Source organism: Numenius arquata, chromosome 17, assembly GCF_964106895.1.
Source record: "Numenius arquata chromosome 17, bNumArq3.hap1.1, whole genome shotgun sequence".
In the NCBI taxonomy this organism is placed as follows: Eukaryota; Metazoa; Chordata; class Aves; order Charadriiformes; family Scolopacidae; genus Numenius; species Numenius arquata.
Window position 1 is genome coordinate 3,976,117 of NC_133592.1, and position 20,743 is coordinate 3,996,859.

The 20,743-nt window shown below is 52.8% G+C and overlaps 3 protein-coding genes across 4 annotated transcripts; 2 read left to right on the plus strand and 1 right to left on the minus strand.

Moving 5' to 3' along the window:
- Positions 1–16: 16 nt before the first annotated feature.
- Positions 17–10,307, plus strand: LRRC45 (leucine rich repeat containing 45). Its single transcript, XM_074159986.1, has 17 exons — positions 17–236; positions 820–881; positions 1,759–1,829; positions 2,131–2,309; positions 2,415–2,543; positions 3,097–3,209; positions 4,135–4,193; positions 4,290–4,367; positions 5,317–5,452; positions 5,732–5,809; positions 5,984–6,095; positions 6,726–6,796; positions 7,576–7,668; positions 8,265–8,357; positions 9,301–9,474; positions 9,570–9,717; positions 10,055–10,307. Exons 1-17 carry the CDS (start codon positions 17–19, stop codon positions 10,249–10,251), a joined length of 2,013 nt encoding a protein of 670 aa, XP_074016087.1. The 3' UTR covers positions 10,252–10,307.
- RAC3 (Rac family small GTPase 3) lies at positions 9,416–17,338 on the plus strand. 2 transcript variants are annotated; one of them, XM_074159989.1, is made up of 7 exons: positions 9,416–9,431; positions 12,119–12,161; positions 14,383–14,454; positions 14,717–14,834; positions 15,433–15,495; positions 15,932–16,091; positions 16,209–17,333. In XM_074159989.1, exons 2-7 carry the CDS (start codon positions 12,127–12,129, stop codon positions 16,337–16,339), a joined length of 579 nt encoding a protein of 192 aa, XP_074016090.1. In that variant the 5' UTR covers positions 9,416–9,431; positions 12,119–12,126; the 3' UTR covers positions 16,340–17,333. The 2 variants fall into 2 exon arrangements, with proteins under 2 accessions (XP_074016090.1, XP_074016089.1); XM_074159988.1 differs by lacking the exon at positions 9,416–9,431 and having other exon boundaries at positions 11,975–12,161; positions 16,209–17,338.
- On the minus strand, positions 16,900–20,555 carry DCXR (dicarbonyl and L-xylulose reductase). Its single transcript, XM_074159987.1, has 8 exons — positions 20,493–20,555; positions 20,279–20,376; positions 19,967–20,121; positions 18,941–18,983; positions 18,526–18,625; positions 18,312–18,376; positions 18,096–18,213; positions 16,900–17,626 (listed from the first exon to the last, which is right to left on the minus strand). Exons 1-8 carry the CDS (start codon positions 20,548–20,550, stop codon positions 17,523–17,525), a joined length of 741 nt encoding a protein of 246 aa, XP_074016088.1. The 5' UTR covers positions 20,551–20,555; the 3' UTR covers positions 16,900–17,522.
- Between the last annotated feature and the right edge of the window lie 188 nt (positions 20,556–20,743).

Sequence of the window (20,743 nt, forward strand, 5' to 3'; positions counted from 1 at the left end):
CGCGCCCCGCGCGGCCATGGAGGAGTTCCGGCGGGGCTACGCGCGGCTTTGCCCGGCGCCGCAGGGCTCGGTGCTGCGCCGGCTGCGGGACCCCACCGGGCCGCCGGGCCGTTCCCGATTGGACCTGACGGCGCTGGGGCTCTCGCTGGAGACCTGCGGCGCGCTCGGGCGGCTGCTGCCCGGCGCCGCGGCCTTCGCCGAGGTGGCGCTCGGTGACTGCGGCCTCAGCGAGGAAGGTTGGGCGCGGGGCCGGGGGCCCGGGGTCGGAGGGAACGCGGGTGGAGGCGGCGGTGCTGGCCCGGAGCGGCCGGGACGGTTGGCGGCTGCTGATACCGGGGGGAGGAGGGGTGTGTCGGACCGTAAAGGCAGCGAGCACCGACGGGGGGAATCCTGTGGGAGGTGGGATGAGGCTCTACTCGGTCCCTGCTGCGTGAGTGGGGGCTCATTAAGCCGGTGGGGGTTCATTAAGCCGGTGAGGGTTTATTAAACCGGCGGGGGCTCATTAAGCCAGGAAGCGTCCCGTCTGTGCGGCCTCTCCGGACGCTGCCCTCGGAGCTGCGTTAGAAGGCACCCAGGGTGAGACGAGCAGTTCTCTGCCCTCTGAGGGTACATCTGAGGCCTCTCAGCCTCTTCCCCTGAGGATACATTAAAAAAATCTCCTGCCCTGACTATTCAGGCTCTCGCTTTCCTGCAGCGGTGGCCGCTTATGAAGTGTTCTATCGTAGCCCGGCGGTTTGAAAGGACGCTTTCTCTTCCGGCTCAGGCAGAGGGTCACCCGTATGAAATAAACAACCGTCTTTTTTTATTCTTTCTACCCAGGTGTAAAGCTTCTGTTGCATGGTCTTTGCTCCAACACCGCAGTCAAATCTTTAGATTTGAAGGTGAGTCTGTTCAAATGAAGTTAAGACAAAGAGGCGGAGAAGGAAATAGCAGCACAAGCTTTAATCAGTTAGAAACAGACGGTCCTGGTGCAGGGTTGTTCCACGAGATGTGTACCTCTGTAAGGTTCCTGTTCTCAAGGGCTCTGGCCTTGCCTCCCTAACACCACATCACGACTTTCCAGAGTTGCTTTGCAGCTCATCTTTGTCCATTTTTATTCAGTTACTCGGTTTTGATAGGAAGTTATTGCTGGATATCTTTTTGTCAGCTGCTGCTTGGTGCCATGAGGCATACGTAGGCTTTTCTTCGAGTTTCTGTATTAATCAATGAGCTACTAGTTCTTTGACTTGCACTTCTGTAGAGTTTTTTCTGGCTTGCCAGTGTCTTTCAGCTCGCCTGGGGCTCGGAACTAAGCGTCCACTTTCAGACGTGGTGATTGCTCTGCCGTGAGAGTGACTTTCTGTCTGTGTTCCTCTGGCACGCAGCTACTGCCTTCGATCCACAGTCCTATGCTGTGTCACACCTTTCTTTCTCACTTGTGTTGGTGCTAGCCAAGCCTTTCTTAATGAAGCGTGTTGAAATGGTTCTGCTTATCTAGAATCGGCGTTTTCCGTCCCATCGTGGGCTTTGCTGATCCTGTGCTATCCTGTGATTTTTCTGAGCCTCTTGGTCACAATGCCTCGCAAGAGTAACGGTGAATGTATCTGGTGTTCCTCCTGGGGTCCTTAATTTTCTGGAAAGCTGATTGATAAGTGGAACAAGTGTTTCTCAGACCATCTTTGACAGACTGAAATGGTTATTACAGCTGGGCTGCACCTGGTGGCGTTTGGTGGCATAGCTGGGTTGTAGCCTCCTGATCACCTGGGACTTCTGTTTCAGGGAAATAACCTGCGAACCGTGGGAGCTGAGGCTTTGGGAAAACTTCTTAGGCAGAACAAATCCATCAGGAGGTAAAAAAATTGTATCTACCTCTCTTTCTGCTATTCCTGCCAGATGGAGCACAACATTAGAAAAGGGTTGAGGGTGTTCTTTGTTGGGGTAGGAGGAATGTCAAGTACAATTTTTTGAGGGAATGAGAACTGGAGGTGCCCTTTCTGAGGATGCGTGGCCCTGGCAGCATCCTGCTTTATAAAAATGGGTTCCTGTCAGGAGACCTGGGCGTCCAAATGGCTACCACCATCCAGGTGTCATTCAAGCTCTTGCAACTGTCTGTTTAGTCCACAAACTCCAATCCTGTCTGATTTTTCCTAGCCTAATCTTGGAATGGAACAGCCTTGGAGTGTGGGAGGAGGGCTTCTCCTTTTTCTGCCAAGGGCTGGGAGCAAACAACGTTCTCCAGCGGCTGGATCTGCGCAATAACCAGATCAACCACCAAGGGGCCGGAGAGCTGGCCATGGCACTGAAACAAAACGCCAGTCTTCAGGAGCTGGGTAAGAGTGTCCAGTTCTTTGCCCGCTGACATGTACGCGTGCACGTACGCGTGCATCGTTCAGCAGGTGTGTGACTACTGGGGTCAAAGTTTGCTTTCTGTGTAGATCTGCGTTGGAATAATATTGGGCTTCTGGGTGGCCGAGCTTTGCTGAACTGCCTGCACAGCAACAGGACACTGAAGAGGCTGGAGCTGGCTGGGAACAACGTTCCTAGTGACATCCTGAAGGCCGTGGGTAAGTATTACTCGTTGCACGGGAAAGCAGCAGTAACTCCTTTCCCCTTTCAGCGCTTGAGGGATACAGGGCGCTCGCTGCTCCAGAAGAGAACTATCCCTCCTCCGCTCCCTTTCTCGACAGCATTGACACAGTGCTCTGTGTCGCTTCTTCTTGTCCTTTAATGAGGGCTGGTCAGGTCAGAGCTGTCACTTTTACCAGCAAGAGGCAAAAAATTATTTGGGTTGAATCAGAGATTACTGTGCCATGTGAGTGTGGGAGAACTTGGGGCTCCAGTTTCCCTCAGAGTAGCTGAGTTTGGGTATGGCTAATGCAGCGTGTCCTTTGCCGTTGTCCTGCCCACGGTGGAGTCGACCAGCTCTCCTCTGGCTGGAGTGTTGATTACCCCATCGATTCCTCCCCACCTTATGTCTGTAAGGCGAGAGCGGTTTCTCTACTGCCCTGATGCTTCTCACAGCCAGATGTCATCCCGAGGGCTATCTCTTCCAGCGATACTTGCTATTCTGTTGCTTTAGAAACATGCCTGCTCTCCTCCTCTCTCTCTCTGCATCAGAACAAGCCATGAATCACAACCAAGACCGTCAGGCTATCCTGAACGAGACCCAGAACCGAACCTACATACTCAGCAAGGAGGTTATGAGTCTGAAGGATGAGAAGACCAAGCAGGTCAGCAGTCTTATGTGTTGGCAGTTTGAGCGGGGCAGCTGGAATCCCGTGCTTTCCTTCAGTATCCCCATGAAACACTCAGTGACAGGATTATTGTGCACCTGAATTTGCACGTGCATCTTTATGGGTGGGCACACAGCATGGTTTGGTACATTGGGTCCTTCCTCTGAGCTGCGTTGCTCAGGAATCAAATCCGTGACAGCCTGGGTATGGACACGTGCCCTGCTGAACATACTCACTCTGGATTCTGGAGGAGTTTTGGTGATTTTTTTTTTTTTTTTTTCCCACCCATATTCATGCTTTCACCCACTTTCTGTTGCAACTGGCTTGATATTTTCCAAGTGGTGAAAACCTAGAAATACGAGTCTGTTTTCTTTCTGACACATAATGGTGCAGAGCCCCCATAACTGGTGACCTCAGTCAGATGTGCTAATCAACCTGTCAAACCTCCAGTTTGCTTCTTTCAATAGCGTGGCTTGACCCGTTTCAGCTGTCACTAGGAAGAAAAGGATGAGAAATGTAAACGCTTCAAGCTGATGCAGTTTATTTTAGAATCACAGAGTGGTTTGGGCTGGAAGGGACCTTGAAGACCATCTAGTTCCTCCCCCCTGCCCTGGGTAGGGACACCTCCCACCAGACCAGGTTGCTCCAAGCCCCCTCCAACCTGGCCTTGAACCCCTCCAGGGATGGGGCAGCCACAGCTTCTCTGGGCAACCTGTTCCAGTGTCTCACTGCCCTCACAGTAAAGAATTTTCAGCCAGCTTTTCGCCCCCAAGTCCTTCTCCTCAGGGCTGCTCTCCATCCGTTCTCTGCCCAGCCTGGATTTGTTGCTTGCCCTTTTCCTGTCAGTGGGAACTTCACCAGACTGCCACAACTTCTCAAACATGATGGAAAATTTTCTTATAGCTCTTTGCCTTGTTCACAGTTCTTGGATTTGATGGATACTATAGACAAGCAGAGAGAAGAAATAGCCAGGAGTGGCAGGTGAGTTGAATTTCTGAGTGCTTTCTGCTCTTTGATAGCAGAATCGGGCCTTCTCCATTTCCTGGCAGATATTACCCACTGTTTTTTTTTTTGCAGGATGTCTGCAGCACGAGTCACCCAGCTGCAGGAAGCGTTGGATGAGCAGCACTCCATTATGAATTCACTGAAAGCCAAGTATGAAGGAGGAAAACCTGAGCCTTCCCAGTGCTCTGTGCTGCACAGGCAGCCCTGAGCAGAGCTTTTAAGAAGGGGGAATAATCTTGTAGAGGGGCTGACTTACTATTTTGTTAGTTCTACAGTAATAACATCCAGAAATTGTGGTCAGATCAGGCCTTTTGGTTTGACACGCTAGATATTTAGCTTGCTTTTAAGTAAAATTACAGTGCATTGGTATAAGAGCAAGTGGATTACAGAGGGGGGAAAAGGAAAAAAAAGGATTGTGGGGATGGGGGAATATTCCTCGCACAGTTTACAGCCTGGCAAGAGTCTGTAACTTCCCCTGGCAGTTGGCCTTGTCCTCTGAGAACCACTCAGATACAGAGGAACCTGGCTGGGGAGGTTGTGTGCTCGGGGACAATGAGGTGGAGCTGCCCCGAGGTGTTAGGTTGTGTAGAGCCATATGCACAGACAGAGGCAAACACTGACGAGCTCCAGTTCTGTCAGGCAAAGGTGCTTTGGTTACGCCGTGCCTCAGTGTGGACGTGTCCCTCATGTACAGAGCAAGAAGGTGCTTTTGCTGCCTGTGTTTAAAGTTCTATCCCTCATTTTAGACAACTTTGCAGTGGTATAAAATAGCCAGCTTCGTCCTCCTGTGGGAGAGGGTGAACCCTGGACTGGCCCGGGCAGGGAAAGCAGCTCCTGGCAGACAACAGGGAGAAAGTGATGGGGCAGCAGAACTCCAGGCTCTGAGAAGTCCCAGGTCACTCGCTGTTTTGCGGAGGCTGCTGCGCCTCCGATGAGGATAAAGTGGTGACCTTTTCTCAGGGGCAAAAAGTGCCTCATTTTTTGCTGTCCTGATTTCATCCCCTGCCAAACGTGTGTTAATGTCCTGTACCATGTGGCATAGAGAGCTCATGGAAGTGTCTCCCTTAGAAGAGACGGTGGAAGGTGTTTCTCTGTGTAGGCTGCAGATGACTGAGGCTGCCCTGGCGCTCTCTGAGCAGAAGGTGCACGGTTTGGGGGAGCTGCTGAATGCCACCAAACAGGAGCAGACCAGCATGGCCGAGCGCCACTTCGCAGAGCTCCAGCAGCAAAAGCAGGTGGGCTGGATACGTCCTAGTGGGGTTTGAGAGCTGGGTTCCAGGTTGTACCTGTTGGTGTAGATTTGGGGGGTGCTGGATGGGACAGGCAAGTGTGGTTTTTGGTGGTTTAACCACAGCTGCCTTGGCAAAAATTCTTGTGTAAATTAGATAGGTGAGTGGTAGGTGTGGAGAGGAGCTGCGGTGTTTGTGGGGTGGGTTGGATTTAGTTGGTTGGAGGAGGTTGGCAGTGCAAGAACTAAGGCGGGTACAGGCTCTTAATTTTGATTCTGTTTGTAGGAATGTGCTGATCGAGAAGACAAGCTTTTGCGTGACTTGTCTGCTGCCAGTGATAAAAATCTGCTTCTGAGAAACCAGGTAGGAAATCAAGTCCAAGGCTGAGAAGTGGGACTTGGGCATTGTTCACTTCTGCTCTGTACGTACACCCTCTGATCCCTGTCCATGTCTCTGCTGATTGTTCTGTACAGCCAACTTTCTCTGCTAATCTGAAAAAAAAAAAAAAAATCCTTTGTGGTGGTAATTCCCTTGTAGGTGGATGAGCTGGAGAAGAAGTGCAAAGTTCAGCAGGATCAGCTATTCCAGGTGAAACAAGACTTGACGAACACAACGGCAGAGCTGAAGCTGCGGGCTGCGCAGGCTGAGGGTGAGTGAGAAACAGCTTGTGGACACCTATGGATTACTGCTCCTGGGTCAGCAGTGCGAGGCTGCCAAGGGGAAAGGTGGAAGAGTTTCTGATAGAGTATAAATAAATATACCCTGTGTAGCAGGAATGCCGTATTTGGGATATCTCAGAACCACGTGGGGTTGGAAGGGACCTCTGGAGATCATCTAGTCCAACCCCCTGCCAGAGCAGGGTCACCCAGAGCAGGTTGCACAGGAACACGTCCAGATGGGGTTTGGATGTCTCCAGAGATGGAGACTCCACCACCTCTCTGGGCAGCCTGTTCCGGGGCTCTGCCACCCTCAAAGTGAAGAAGTTCCTCCTCATGTTTAGATGGAACTTCTTGTGGTCAAGTTTGTGCCTGTTCCCTCTTGTCCTGTCCCTGGACACCACTGAGAAAAGACTGGTCCCATCCTCTTGACACCCACCCTTTAAGTATTTATAGGCATTGATCGGATTCCCCCCTCAGTCTTCTCTTCTCCAGACTAAACAGACCCAAGTCCCTCAGCCTCTCCTCATAAGAGAGATGCTCCAGGCCCCTCATCATCTTCGCAGCCCTCTGCTGTACCCTCTCCAGCAGTTCCCTGTCCTATGCCTGCTTTTAATCTGCAGAACGCCTGGAAATGGAGAAGAGGAGATTTAAACAAAGCCTCGAAGACGTGGAATCCCTTCGGTTAAAAGAGGTAAGAATGGGGCTTCTGCAGCATCTCTTTGGTGATGCAGCATCTACAGGTGCCACTGGAGGCCATAGTTGGCTGTCAGCTGCTCTTACACAAGTTTAAAAGTTAGTGGACTTACTGTGGGAATAATAGGCCGTTTCTAGAAGCAAAGCCTAGCTGAAGAGATCACAAGACATTCTACCAGCTGGTAAGATTTTGTAGCTTGCAAGAGTATGGACCAGAGAGGTGTGTGATTCCACAGAAGAGGCTTGAGGCTGGCCCGTGTGTCAGTCATGCCATGAATTAGCAGTCTGGTCATGCTCACTGAAAAAAAGATGCGCTAATGGAGGAAATTGAGACACACATGCTATAGACAACCAGTCCTTTAGTGGGGTTCGGTTTGCTGGTTCCTTGTGTTTCAGGGGATTCTGTCCGAGTGTGGCCAGGACAAGAGGCTGTGGCCAACTCTCTTTGGAATGTTTATTGAGGTGTGAAATCTCTCAAAAATAAAATCATACCAATAGATTTTTCTGAAGACTTTGAAATCTTGGAAGAAAAAGATAAAGGCCAGGAGGATTTTAGCCACATTACAACTAGAAGATCAATCTCGGGTGTTTCTAGAGGGCAGATTCTATCTATGTTACAGTTTCCTAGTGGAGCTCTGAGAGAGGCAAGAGTTTTGCTTTAGTCGCAGGTGGGTCAATGAGAGGATGTTCTTTCTCATGCCGAGTGCCCGTGCTGCTGTCCCTGGAGATAGGAGAGGTTTTCTGGCACTTGCTGACGTGGTTTCTGCTGCTTTGCAGGTGGATCATATGGCACAGCACATCGAGGCCAGTGAACGCTCCATGCAGGACAGGATCCAGAGGCTGGAGGCCATCAGGATAGCGCTGGAGGAGGTGAGGAAGGATGCTCCAGGTGCGTTGGAGTGCTCGGGTGGTGGTGGCAGGAGCAGGCTCTCAGGGGAGCTTTGTGGAGTCTTCGGTTGCTGACCTGTGTAAAGATTGTCACATGCTGTAGGGAAGAACAGAAAGCAGTAGTTTATCAGCTAAAATAATTTTTACTGCTTTTGACTAGGGAATGAGAAGGTTTCAAGAAGAAACTTCTAGATTCTGATGGAACAAAAATAAAGTTTCCGTTGAACATGGTTAGATTCTTCCCAGGATTTGACTTCACGGGTTTCCCATGTGGTCCCAAGCAGTGTAGCGTATTTCTCCTTGTCTGTTTCCCCAGCTAGATCCAGTGCTGCCCTCTCCTATTCCCCTGTCTTTGGAAAGCTTCACCCATTCTTTGCCCCCATGTCACTGAAATTCTCATTGAATTTAGGTGGCAATCTCAGGGTGAGAAAAGGTATGTGTTCTGGGTTTGTTTTCCCTGCCCCTGAGTGAGAGACCGCCGTGTCACGTTGTGGCCTGCCCCTGGAAGCTGCTGTTTTCTCATCAGCACTGCAGTGATGCAGCTTTTTCTGGAACGATCTTCCATGTTTTTGTGGCAGGAGCTGAGCCAAGTCAAAGCAGCTGCACTCACCGAGCGAGGGCAGGCAGAGGAGGAGTTGATGAAGGTCCGGAGCCAGGCACGGCTGGAGGAGGTGAGGACGGGACCTGTCCCTGAGCTCTGCCTCTGTGCGAAGGAATGGATTTGGCTGCTGAAGTTTTTTGTCTCAGGGAACTGCTGCGTAACTCCTCGCTCCGGGTTTCACTGGCCTCTAAATAGTGTGATTTCTGATGAAGGAGTCCCGAAAAGTCTGTTTTTAATTGTCTCCAGAATGTAACCACTATGCTCACCTGCTCTCTGCTTTTCAGCAGTAACAGGGTTGCTGTGGATATTGTCATGAAGCAGATTTCATTTAAGTTGCCAGCTTTTGAAGCTAACAGCCAGATGTTGATCCTTCTGTTTAACAGCAGCTTCCATGGGCTGCTCCTGATTCTCTGGACTGAGAGGAATTTCTCCAGGTGGCTGCTGCTGCTGGATAAAAAAAAGTCATCGTAATGAAAATGACAATGAAGTCACCACCCTGTGAAAAAGGACAAAGGATGAGGAAAATACACCAAAACTATTAGAATGTTGACTTCTATGTAACATCACAAAAGAAAATGCTTTACTGAGTTACAGACACATGAGGGCTGCCATGTGTGTTGGTGGAGGGATGCAGCCGTTGCTTGGCTGCACTTAGCGGCATTTCAGAGCCACTGGGGATGTGGAGGACATGAAGACAGAACATTAGTTGTGAACATCAGGGGTGGCATCAGTGCTGCTGCCAAGGACAGGCCTCTGCTTCCCCGTGAGTGAGCTGGGCTTTGCAGCAGAAAGTTTTTGCAGCAGCTGTTTTCCCTAGCAGCAGAAAGCAGCTCGGATTCACTCCTGAAGGCAAGGGGGGAAGTGCTGTGTCTGTTATATGCTAAGTCCTGTGCTGGTTCTTCCATGCCAATGACTCAACCAAGGGTTCACTGTGTTGGGAACAAAAAGGGGAGAATCCCTTCGCAGGAATAGAAGGGGATTGATGTATTTTCATTTTCCTTTGTGTCTTACAGCAGCAACGACTGGAACACCTAGAAGAGAAGCTGCGGCTGATGACTGAGTCTCGGGATGAAGCTCAGAACTGCTGCCTTAAGCAGAAACAAATGGTTGCTGATGCCCAGGCCAAAGCCAGTCAGTTGAGCCTGCACGCTGATGGGCTCAGGAGGCGGCTGGAGCAACTCCAGCAGGTAACTTGGACTGGAGCAGAGACATGGTCACCGCAGGGGCAGAACCAGGTTGCTGAAGTTGTTTGGTTACTCATGGATTTGTTTTTATGTGTCAGGACCTGAACAGTAAAGAAGAGGAGAAAGTGACGGAGGTGAATAAAGTGAAAGTGGAGTTGCAGGAGCAGATTGGACACCTGCAGGCTGAGCGCACAGCACAGGAAGGGCTGAGAGAGAAGATTGCAGCCCTGGAGAGACAGCTGAAAGGTGATGGGTCCTTTCATGCTTCGTAGGCTTGCGTGTACAGCCATGGATTGTACCCTCCACCCTCATGTATCTGCAGGGATTCTTGTCCTCATTTTATAGAGACCAAGACTCAGATAACTACCCGAAGCTGCACAGCAAGCAAAATGTTTGCATTTCCTGCAGAGTGAAGTGTAACATCTTGTCTGTGCAAAACCTCTGATGTTGTCTCGTGCAGCTTTTCCCGTGTGCCTGTTGATCATCCTGCGTCCATTGCCTTTGGCCATACCCATAACGTGTTGTTCCTGGTTACTCTAGGGACACACTGATTTGCTTCACTAATGCTGCTCTTCTTTCACAGCCCTATCAAGTAATCACCGCGAGGCGCTGCTGGACAAAGAAAGTGAAATCTCCATGCTGCTGGAGAAGCTGAGAATGAAAGAGGCTGACATCTCCAGGATGAGGGAAGAAGAGGCCCAGCGAGCGAGTTTCTTGCAGAATGCCATCATGGCGTATGTGCAGGGCTCCCCCTTGGGAACCCGCAGTTCTCGGAAATGAGAGCATGGCTTAAAGAACCCAGGTACCTGCTGTCAGGAAGAGGGTGAGCAACTCAGGTACAGCCCGTTCTTTCTAAGTGGGACAGTTTTGTCGTGGTGGGGTGACACAAAGGCTTGCAAACACAGAAAATCGCTGTCGCTCTTCAGAAACCTTGCTCCCGGCTGCATAAAGGAGAGGAGGAAACAACCATCCAGGGCTGGGACGCAGCCTCGCGGCTCTGAGTTCGTGATGTGGAGCCCTGCCCCTGCACCGCTGCAGCGTTTGAAGTAGTTTCTGTGTCCTTTTACACAGCACCTGTCTGTCGGCACCCCCCTGTTGTTACTGGGGGGGTGGGTTTGTATGTCCCTGGGCAGTGGTCATTCTGAAGCGTTCATTAGGATGGCAGGGCTGTCCGCGGTGAAACACGATAAGTGATGGGCAACAGTAGGTGTGAGCCGTGGAATTCGCTCTTGGGGTCCCGAGGCTGCTGGAAACACCAGGTCTAACCCCTGTGGTGTTACACCCAGTGCTCATCGGTGGAAGCAGGGGTTCTCCTGCCCCTCCATGGCTCTGGCTGTGGTGATGGGCAGTAAATGTGCATTCCTTATATATAGAAACAGCTCTGCCTGGGGGGACGCTGCTGTGCGGTGTCTGTCCATACCCTGGTTGGACTCCTGGGCTTTGGCCGTGGTTCAAGCCCCGACAACAGCGACTGGCACGGAAAGGGGGTGGGGTGTCAGGGGCAGCGTCGGTGCTTCCTCCCTGTGAGCTGCAGCCCTTGGCTGGAGTTCTGGTGGCCAAAATGCAAGAGGATTTCATTCCGCTGTGACAAATGGCAAAACTGTCCTGCTGGCTCCTCGGGGCCCTGGCTCCCAGTGCTGTTTTCGGAGGAGCGATGCTTCAGACTTGCTGCTTCTCAGAGCACAAAGGAGGGGAGAAGGTGCTTCCTTTTCCTGGCAGCTCCGTTCCTCGTGTGGCACGGAGAAGGGGAAGGGATGTGATGGTCTGAATTGGGAGAAAACGGAGATTTCTGTCAGGACAGAGCCTCCTGTGAGTTTCCCTGTGAGTCTGTGGTGGGAGAAATGAACTTGCGGTACCTATTTGAAGAGGCGACTGGAAAACGAAACTTTCTGTGTGGAGTGGTTGGTTTGTGATTTTTCATATTGGGTTTTGCCCTGCTTTTTCTAATAAAAGAGTTTTTCATTTTGCCATAACACGGGCAGTGACAAGCTGGGTGTTTGCTTGGTGTGGAGGGAGAGGCTGATCCTGGGAGTCTGTCCTGGAGCTAAAAGGCTGCTCCGGGTGCTAGAGCTAAGTACGGCTACAGATTTTGGTCCTAACCCGAGGTAAAATCAAAGAAGCTGAGAACCTCTGCCCTGGGGAGAGGAGAGGGCTGGGTGGGTCAGGGGAAAGCAAAACCCCTTGTTTTGATATGGTACTACTACGTGAGCCATCTCTGTCCCTGGCAGTACCGGGAGAGGTGAAGGAAACCAAAATTCATCTTTATGCAGGATTTTTGCTGCTGCATCTTTGTTCCTCAGCAGCTCTGGGCAGATGAGGGTGAAATCCGCAGCTGCGGCGCGACCAGGCCTCAAGCTTCTTCCTTGAACAGGGAACCGGCCTCCGCCAGGTTCTGAGCGGCACCGGCCGCGCTCTCTGCGGGCGGCCCCTCGGTAACCTGCCCTTCGGGGACGGTGCGGCGGGGACCCGATGGCACCGGGAGAGCGCGGCGGGGGGCGGGGCCGGCGCGGCGTTCGGCCCGCCCCCGGCGCTGGCTCGGCTGTTCTCGGCCGCGCTCGGCTAGTTTCGGCTCGGCTCGGGCGGCCCCGCCCCGCCCCGCCCGGCGCGCGGGCTGTCACTGCGGCGGAGTCGCGGCGGCGCCGCCATCGCGGGCAGATGCAGGCGATCAAGTGTGTGGTGGTGGGCGACGGGTGAGTGCGCGGCGGACGCGGCCTCCGCCGCCCTGCACAGCGCGGGACCGGCGGCGGCGGCGCCGGGGGAGGGGCGGGAGGGCCCGGCGCGGCCCCGCCCCGCGGCCCGGGGGAGCCGGCTCCGCCAGCGGGCGGCGCGGCGGCGGGCGGAGAGGCCTGGCCCGGCGCGCCGCGGGGCCCGGCCGGGGTGGGGCGGCGCTCGGCGAGGCTGGACCCGCGGTGGCCCGGGCGGCCGAGTCCCCTCGGCAGGGAGAGGTTGGCGGGCGAGGAGCCGGGGCCTGCCCGGCGTCGGGGCCAGGCCCAGCGGGCGCCCGGCCGGAGATCGGGGCCTCGCCGGCGCCGCGGCCCGGCCCAGTGCTCCCCCTCATCAGTTCGGGTCTCCGTCTCTTCACACCCTTCGGCTCCGCATCCAGGGCCGTGCTCCTGGAACACAAACACCTTCTTTTCCCGGGCTTTACCCCCGTCTCCTCTTTATGTTACTGGGTGCCAGCGTTTTGGTAATTTTCATCATACCAGTGTGATTCATCGCAAAGTCCACCCTAAAAATCTTGATGTTCGCAGGTTTCTCTCCTATCTCCTTTTGTTGTTTGCGTTCTAAGGTGAAATACGTTGCTGGTCCTAATTTCACCATGTGCCTCTCGTCATCCTTCTTGCTTTTTTCTTTAGGCTTTCGCTGTATGCCTTTTTTTCTGAGAACACATCTGTATGCAAGATGCAGGCATGCGGGAGATTTATGGTGCTTCATAACTTTTCCGAGCTTGGCCTGCATATTTTACCTCATAATTCCTCTTTGCTTTTCTGATCGCTACAGCGAGCCCAGAGCTGAGGTACGGAGAACTAAACGTGAACTGGTCTTAGGCGGGGACTGGTTTTCTCACCTTCCCATTCATGCCACCCCCTCAAATGCATATTTGGAGCGAGGCCTCCCCGGTTCCAGCCTGTGGGGGCCAAAGAAGGGAGGAGGAGAAAGAGACACCCACCAAAACCACCTTACTGCAGAGGGGAGAGCAACGATGGGGAGCACAGCGTGTCGGAAAGGGGCTTTGGCTGAAGGCTTGCGAGTCTGGTGTTTTGCTTTAAGACCAAATCGACAGCGCAGAGACTAAATGAATTCGGGTACCAAAACACTTGAATCATAGATATGTGTTTTTGCTGTGAATTATGTGACTTCCCTGTTTGGTGGAAGAGAGGCCATGGTTAAGGAGGAAGGTCCGGCGGGTCACTGTAGGACCTGTTTGTGAGGAAGGGCCTCACAAACCTCCCCGTTCTCCAAGTGAGGGGACCCCAGGGAAGAGCTGAGTGCTTTACTGTAGTGTTTCTCGCTGTGCTTTGTGTCATCCTGGTGCAGGACTGCAGCTCCCCTGGGCTCTTTCGCTTACTCCTGAAGAGTTTCCTCATGTCCCTCCAGTTACACAATTGGGTAGAGGAGACTCGTCTCTGTTGGTTCTTCAGCTTCAACTCAGGCACCTCAGAGACAGCAGTCCCTGTCACAGTCTGCTTCTCTGAAAGGTTCTCTGCAGTTTACAACTTTCGCAGTGATAAACAGGTGGTTTACACTCCTAGTGCTCTTCATACTCCTCTTTCCTTATAACTAGGCTTTCTCCTTCTCCTACAGGTGAACTAAAGCTCATACCCTTAACCTGCCACCCCCAGGCTGACCAATCCCTCCACCTTCAGCAGAGCCCTGAGCTGATAATTTCAGTGATCTGCACTGGTGCCAAAATCTGTTTCCAAACTGGCAGTGGTCAATTTAAAACTTCATTTTTGTTTATGGATGCTTATTATTTTTCCCCTCTGTAGTTGTTGGCATTGAATTCCTGCATCTGAGGAGCTTGAATAATTCTGTGTTGTTGCACGTTTTTTCACCTCGCTGTTTATCCGTTTTGCTAGATTATTATGGATACGTTGAGCCCAGTAGAGAACCCCTATTTATTCCTTCTCTTTTGGTTCCTGGAACAAATATATTTTGCCTGGTGTTTTGCTGAGGCTGAATGGGTGGGGAAAGGGAGTGGGAGAGAGCAGGGTCAGGTAAGTGCTCGGGCAAGTGCACATTGTCACTTCAGGCCTGGTCCCCAACAGTTAGAGAAATCTAGCCTGCTACAGGTTTGTTTTCTCACATGATGACTTTTTACTTGACCTGGTTTTTTGGGTGGGGAAAGGGTGAGTTTTACAGTGCTTCCTGCTGTACCCTTCTTTATGCTTGTCACTCTTACCCCTGCAGAGCTGTAGGGAAGACCTGCTTGCTGATCAGTTACACCACGAATGCCTTTCCGGGAGAATACATCCCCACTGTGTGAGTACTGGCCTTCAGCTGCTTTTTGCTCTGTATGCACCTGTAAAAGTTGGTTTTGTAGGTGTGGAGAAGGCTGTAGGCTGTCCCAAATCAGACTGTGAACCTAATGCCCGAGAAGGATGCCGGTGGTATGGCTGCCTGTGTACAGAGGGCAGAGTGTCCCCACTGGAACTGTGTTGCAGTGTCCTCTTCTCATTCACTGCCCCCTTGGACTTTGTATAGAGAGATGTGTGGGTCACTGATGGGGACTTTTCCTCGGCAGGTTTGATAACTATTCTGCCAATGTGATGGTAGATGGAAAGCCAGTGAACCTAGGCCTCTGGGATACAGCAGGGCAAGAGGATTATGACCGACTGCGGCCTCTTTCCTATCCACAGACGGTGAGTCTGGGCTGGGACTGGTTTGTAACTGCTCCCTCTTGGGGACAGGGAGGCTCCCAACGACAGCCAGGCTCTCCTTTGAGGAAAATCCAAGTTCCTGCAGCTGTAGCTGTAATTCTGGTAGAAGTATCACAGCTGAATTTCTCCGAAGAGATTGTCCTGTTCTAGTCCCTGCTTCGTAATGGTGATTGGAGAGTTACATGTGCCACGGGGAGGCTCGAGTGAAAGGAATGGCATGGGGCTGCTGTGCAGCCGAGCCACGTTCAATGTTCCTGTTTTCTCTCAGTGGGACGGGTCGCTGTTGGGCTGCACTAGTGGTGTTTCCCTGGCTGTAGCAATTCCTGCGTGACCCCCTACCATGGGTGAAGCCCACAGCATTGTTATGGTATTTGTGGCTGTAAAAGAAGATGAAGTAATGCACTCAAAGTCCATTCCTTCCCTCTCTGAATTAGTTTAGCACCCTTAATGGGGAAAATTTCTTAGAGCCACAGTCCTTGCTTGTGGGAGGAGGTTGTCCTCTATAAGATCCCTCTCCGCCCTCCCTCCATACTCTCTAGTTTTTTCCTTTTACACAGCTGACCCTCTTGTTTCCGCACAGGATGTTTTCTTGATCTGCTTCTCCCTTGTGAGTCCAGCCTCCTTTGAGAATGTCAGAGCCAAGGTAAAGTATTCTCCTTCTGGGTGAAACAGTGGAAGGGAGGAACCAGTGAAGTCCCCTGCCCCATCCAGCACCACACCTACAGCCCAAAATTTCTAGAAGTCATGTTTTGATGAGGGAAGGACATAGTCTGCGGTTTTAAGAGGGGCCTATTTTTTATTCATGACTTCTTTGGCTAATTTTTTGCCTTTTTGAATCTGCATCTTAAGTAAGATATGGGATGTCCTAGAAGCTAAAAAGCACTTAAGGGAAGCACAGTGTGCAGAGTTGGCTGGCACTGTCTGTCATGATTCCATGTCTCAGTGCCTTCATTATTACTGTAGGCAGAAGTTGCCACCATGTCAGATAGTAGTAAAACCCTTGTTCCTAGTAATAGATGCATCCTCATGGTTGCATCTCCTGCTATAGCTACTTCTCTTACCGTGCCTCTCTGTTTCAGTGGTACCCTGAGGTCCGACACCATTGCCCAAATACACCTATCATCCTGGTGGGCACCAAGCTGGACTTGAGGGATGATAAGGACACCATTGAAAGGTTACGTGATAAGAAGCTGGCCCCCATCACCTACCCCCAAGGTTTGGCCATGGCTCGGGAGATCGGTGAGTCTCGTGTGCTGGCAGATCTCCGTGGTATTGAGCTCTTTGTTCTGGAGTGGGTGAGGGACAGTACGTGCTGGCAGGACTGGAGTGGTTGAGCTGGAGCTCTCTTTCCCCTAGGGTCGGTAAAGTACCTCGAGTGCTCTGCCCTGACGCAGCGGGGCTTGAAGACGGTGTTTGACGAAGCCATCCGGGCTGTGCTCTGCCCGCCGCCTGTGAAGAAGCCCGGCAAAAAGTGCACCGTGTTTTGAGGGCTGTGGCCTGGGTGCTGGCTCAGCATGTTGTCGTCCTCTGACAGATTGCATATTAGCTGGGTGTTTCTGGAGGGGGCTGGGATGTGTAGGGCCCTTCATCATGTACGAAGTCAGTGTTTTTTAAATGTCTCTTTGATTTAACGTCAGTGTTGATGTGAAGGGGCAGCGGGGGCAGGAGACTAGCTGGGGGCTGTACAGGCCCCAGGGGAGGTACAATGGGGAAGGCAAGGTGGCTCCTCAGGGCAACAGGCTGTTTTGGCTCTCCTGAACTCCATGCTGAAAGGGCTGAGACATCCATCCTGTCCTGGAAAGCCCTGGTTTCAACCTGCAGGTGAAACAGGCAGTGAAGATCCTTGTGGGAGCGGGGAGGGAGCGGATACAAACGGTGCTGAATGACAAGAGCAGTTGGGAGAGCAGTAGGGTCTCCTTGCCCAGCCTTCTGTGGCTTAACAGTTAACAAACTGGTGCTCTAGCAGATACGTGCCTGAGACTGTTAAATCATAACCAGCCCTGGAAGGGGGCGAAGTAAATGAGGTATAAGCTGAAGAACTAATCATTAGGTGCTTTATTGGGTACTAGCCAAACTCAGTGAGTGAAACAGCTCTGTGCAATCCATGTATTTGCCTTTTTGTGTGTGCACACCCTAGGACAGCGTGGTGCTGCTCCCCCCATCAGTCTTCAGCAGGGCCTCCCCCTCCCCCCCCCCCCCCCCCCCCAAATCCAGTCTCTGCAGAGCAGGGCTGTGGTTGTTGCCTCTGTTTTGTTTTTTTCTACTAAAGATGGCAAAGGAAGCAATGAGGAGTCTGCTAACTTCTTCTTTCCCTTCCCACTGAGAGTGCAGGCGGGCTCTACGGATTTGGATGGAACAGGGAGAGCTTCTGAAGGGTTGTGGGGGGGGAATAGGGTTGGAAGAAAGACAGGTCCGATTTCTAATCATCATGTAGAGTGACAAGATAAAACCTTATTTGGTGCAATAAACATTCTCCATGACGGCGTATGTGAGCTTTATTATATAGCAGCCTTCGAAAGGTAATTTTCTGCCTCACTTCTCATACAGGTTCCAGCCCCGCTGCCCCTCTTCTCCAGCAAGACTGGGTCTGTGTCATTGTTTTCTATCCAGTTTACATCTACGCGGTACTAGTAGGAAAATTAAGGCCAGGTATGAAATGCAGGTGTCATCTTAGGAGACAAGAAATCCCCCATCAACCATCAGTGAGCTGCCAGTTGTCATAGCGCTCTTGTCACTCAGCAGGAAGAGAATGCTGTTCACCACATCATCCACCTCTGGAATCAAACACAGAGAACATCCCATGCACCCCTCAAACTGTAGTAGAAAAAAATAAGCATCCCAAAAGTTATGTCTTTGACCTCTACATGTAATTGGAGCCGGGAAATATCTCTGCCCCCAAACGGTGCTTGATGCACTGTACGGGAGAGTGTGGCCGAGAGGTGGCCATCAAAAAGTCCTTGTGACCAGGTGACACTTAGTTCACAGCAGGCACCTATGCTCCCCTCCCAGTCATATTTATGAACAGCAGAGTATTTCACTTGTCCTAAGATGAGAAGGCTGTGGAAGAGGGGAGATAAGGCTGGTTCTCACCCTGTGCTCATCACATCCCTCGGGAATTCAGCCACAGCCACTCAGCAGTTGTGACTTTCCCCACAAAAGCAGCAAGTGGCTGTGATGTCGATTAGGGGGAGGGCTTGGATCCAGCAGAAAAGCCCAGCCTGGTGATAAATCTACACCACTCACCTGCAAACTTTCCCAGTGGGATCCGGTTAATCATGGCAGCAGATTTCTGGGGGTCGCTCCAGTTAATTCTTCCCATGTCGGTCATAACCACTGTGGGGTTCACAGTGTTCACCCTAATCTGGGACCAAGAGCAACAAACAATCTAACCAGACTGCTCCGAGAGGAAACCCTCAGGTTCAGAGTTCATACTTTTCTTTCTCTGGGAAAGAATCCTACCTTGTGAGGTCCCAGCTCCATTGCCATTACCTTGCTCAGCATATCCAGAGCACTTTTTGTGGAACCTTCAAGAGAAGGGGGAAAACAGGAGGCGTTTAAGTGCATCGCACTGGCTGTGGAGCACACAGAAGTACCGGCAGCCAGCAGCTGGGTGGCTGTGGGTCTCCAGCTGATCAGAAACGAGAGGGGCACTGCTAAAGCTGGACGTACTTACAGTAAACGGTGTGGTCCCGCAGAGCCCGCTGAGACGCCTGGCTGGAGACATTGACAATGGCACCTGGCACCCCCCCGGCAATCATCTGCCGAGCAACAATCTGGGGAAGTGGAAGAAAAAAAGCCACAGGGATGCCAGAATCGTAACAGGAGAAATGAATCATTTTGTTCAGTAGGAATCTTGCTGGGCCATTATGGTAGTCCAAAAAGCAAAAACATCCAGAGGAAGTAAGTCCTCGCTGCCTCCCGCTTACAAGGGGTTGAGTCAAAGCAAGAGAGCGAGTGGAGGGGCTGCTGTCAGGGTAACTTTGGGTCACAGCCCCTTTAGCCCCCACAGTGGACACTTGTCCCCGCTGTGCAGAACAACTCAGTCACCGCTGTTCATGGAGAGAACTGCGGTGACAGTTCGTCCTCACCTGGGAAACATGAAGCACAGCCCCAAAATTCACATCAAGAGACCTACAAATAAATCAAATTTAAAAGTTACGCTGGGGGAGCACTGGTGGGACTCTGATCTTTAGCAGAGTAACGTAGTTCCTCTATTAAAGTGTAAACAGTGAGCCCTGGGCCTCAGCCAGTGACGACTCTTAGGTCAATCAAACCCTTCCCAAGGCTTTAAGAGAGCAAATAAACCTGCTGCGAGATGGGTAGAAGCAGCTTTTCTTCCATTTGCCACCAAGTCCTTCCTTGGTCAGGTTTTACCTTCTAGTTCTGCAGAATGGTCTTGGTAGACTCCGTACGTTTTATATTCTGGTCACAAATGAATCCTTTATTACGGTCCCACAAGAACCATTCTTAATGCAAGGACAAAGCTTCACCCCTCGACTCTCCATATCCCGTGTCCTAACGCTCACCCCCACCTGCAACTACGGATCTTTTTGAGGAAAAAAAAAAAAAAAAAAGAGGTCATGTTCTTGCGGTAAGCAAATTTAATTTCCCGCTATGACAGTTTTATAACTCCCTTAACCTGGATTTGTCTTCTAACTGACCTGTCGTACCCACGGCTGCCTTTCAGTGGAACAGAGGCTGAGCTGGGCTAAGCTGGAAGCTCCGAGCCGGACTAACAGCACAAAGCCCCCTTCTCCCGGGCGGGCTGATGGCGTGGGCCGGCTACCATCCAAAGAGGTGAAACCACAGGTTCTGGCTACTCAGTCACAGCGCGGAGGAGCATCAGCCCTTTCCTTGGCTTCCCGTGAGGGTCACGGGGTAAGCGGCGGTTACGCAAAACATTAAAAGACAGTCAAGAGAAGAAAGCGAGTTAAGAAAAAAATACAAGAGAAGAAAGTTTGGGAGAAGAAAGGGGATAGAAGCAGCGACAACCAACAGCCCGTCGAGAAGGTGACTGTTGGGCATTGCTAATGGTGCGCGTGGCCGGTGCCTGGCTGTCCCTCTGTCCGGCTGTGCCGGTGTCCGGCCGTCCCTCTGTCTGGCCGGTCACTCACCGCTGCAGGGCCTCCCGTGTCACTTCCAGGAAGGGCTGCAGCACGGCCACGGCCGCGTTGTTCACCAGCAGCTCGAAGGGCCCCGCCGCCGCCACCGCCGCCTCCGTGGCGTCCCAGTCGGCCAGGTCCAGGCACAGCGGCTCGATGCCGGGGCACTGCGGACGGGACATGACACCCGGCGGGGGTCAGCCGGGCGGGGACGGGACAGGACGGGACGGGACGGGGGGGGGCTGTCCCCGGGCACGGGGAGGCGGGGATGGGGTGGGGGGGTGGTGTCCCGGGGGGTCCCGGTGCGCCGGGCCCGGCCGGTACCTCTCGGACGAGGCTCTCCAGGTCCGCCGCGGTGCGGCTCAGCGCGGTCACACGGGCCCCGGCCTTGCTCAGCGCCACCGCCACGGCCCGACCGATCCCTGCGGGGAGACGGCGTCAGACCCGGCACCGGCGGGCACCGGCTCCGGCGGCACATCCCCCCCCCCACACACACACCCCGGCACCATGCCCCCGCCCCGTCCCGCCGCACGGCCACCTTTGCCGGCCCCGGTCACCAGGGCCCGGCGGCCGCGGAAGCTGGGGTACGGGTCCATGCTGCGGGCGGACTGCGGGCGGGGCGGGGCGGGCGGCGGGATCGGCCCCCGGTTCCCGGGCGGAGGCGGAGCCGCAGCACGAAGCCGTTCCCGGGGCGGGGACGGGCTCTTGGCTCCGATTCTCGGTCCGGTATCAAAGGTCCAGAAAAAGAGATGTCCCAGAAAAACAGGCGTCGGGCAGACGGTGAGAACG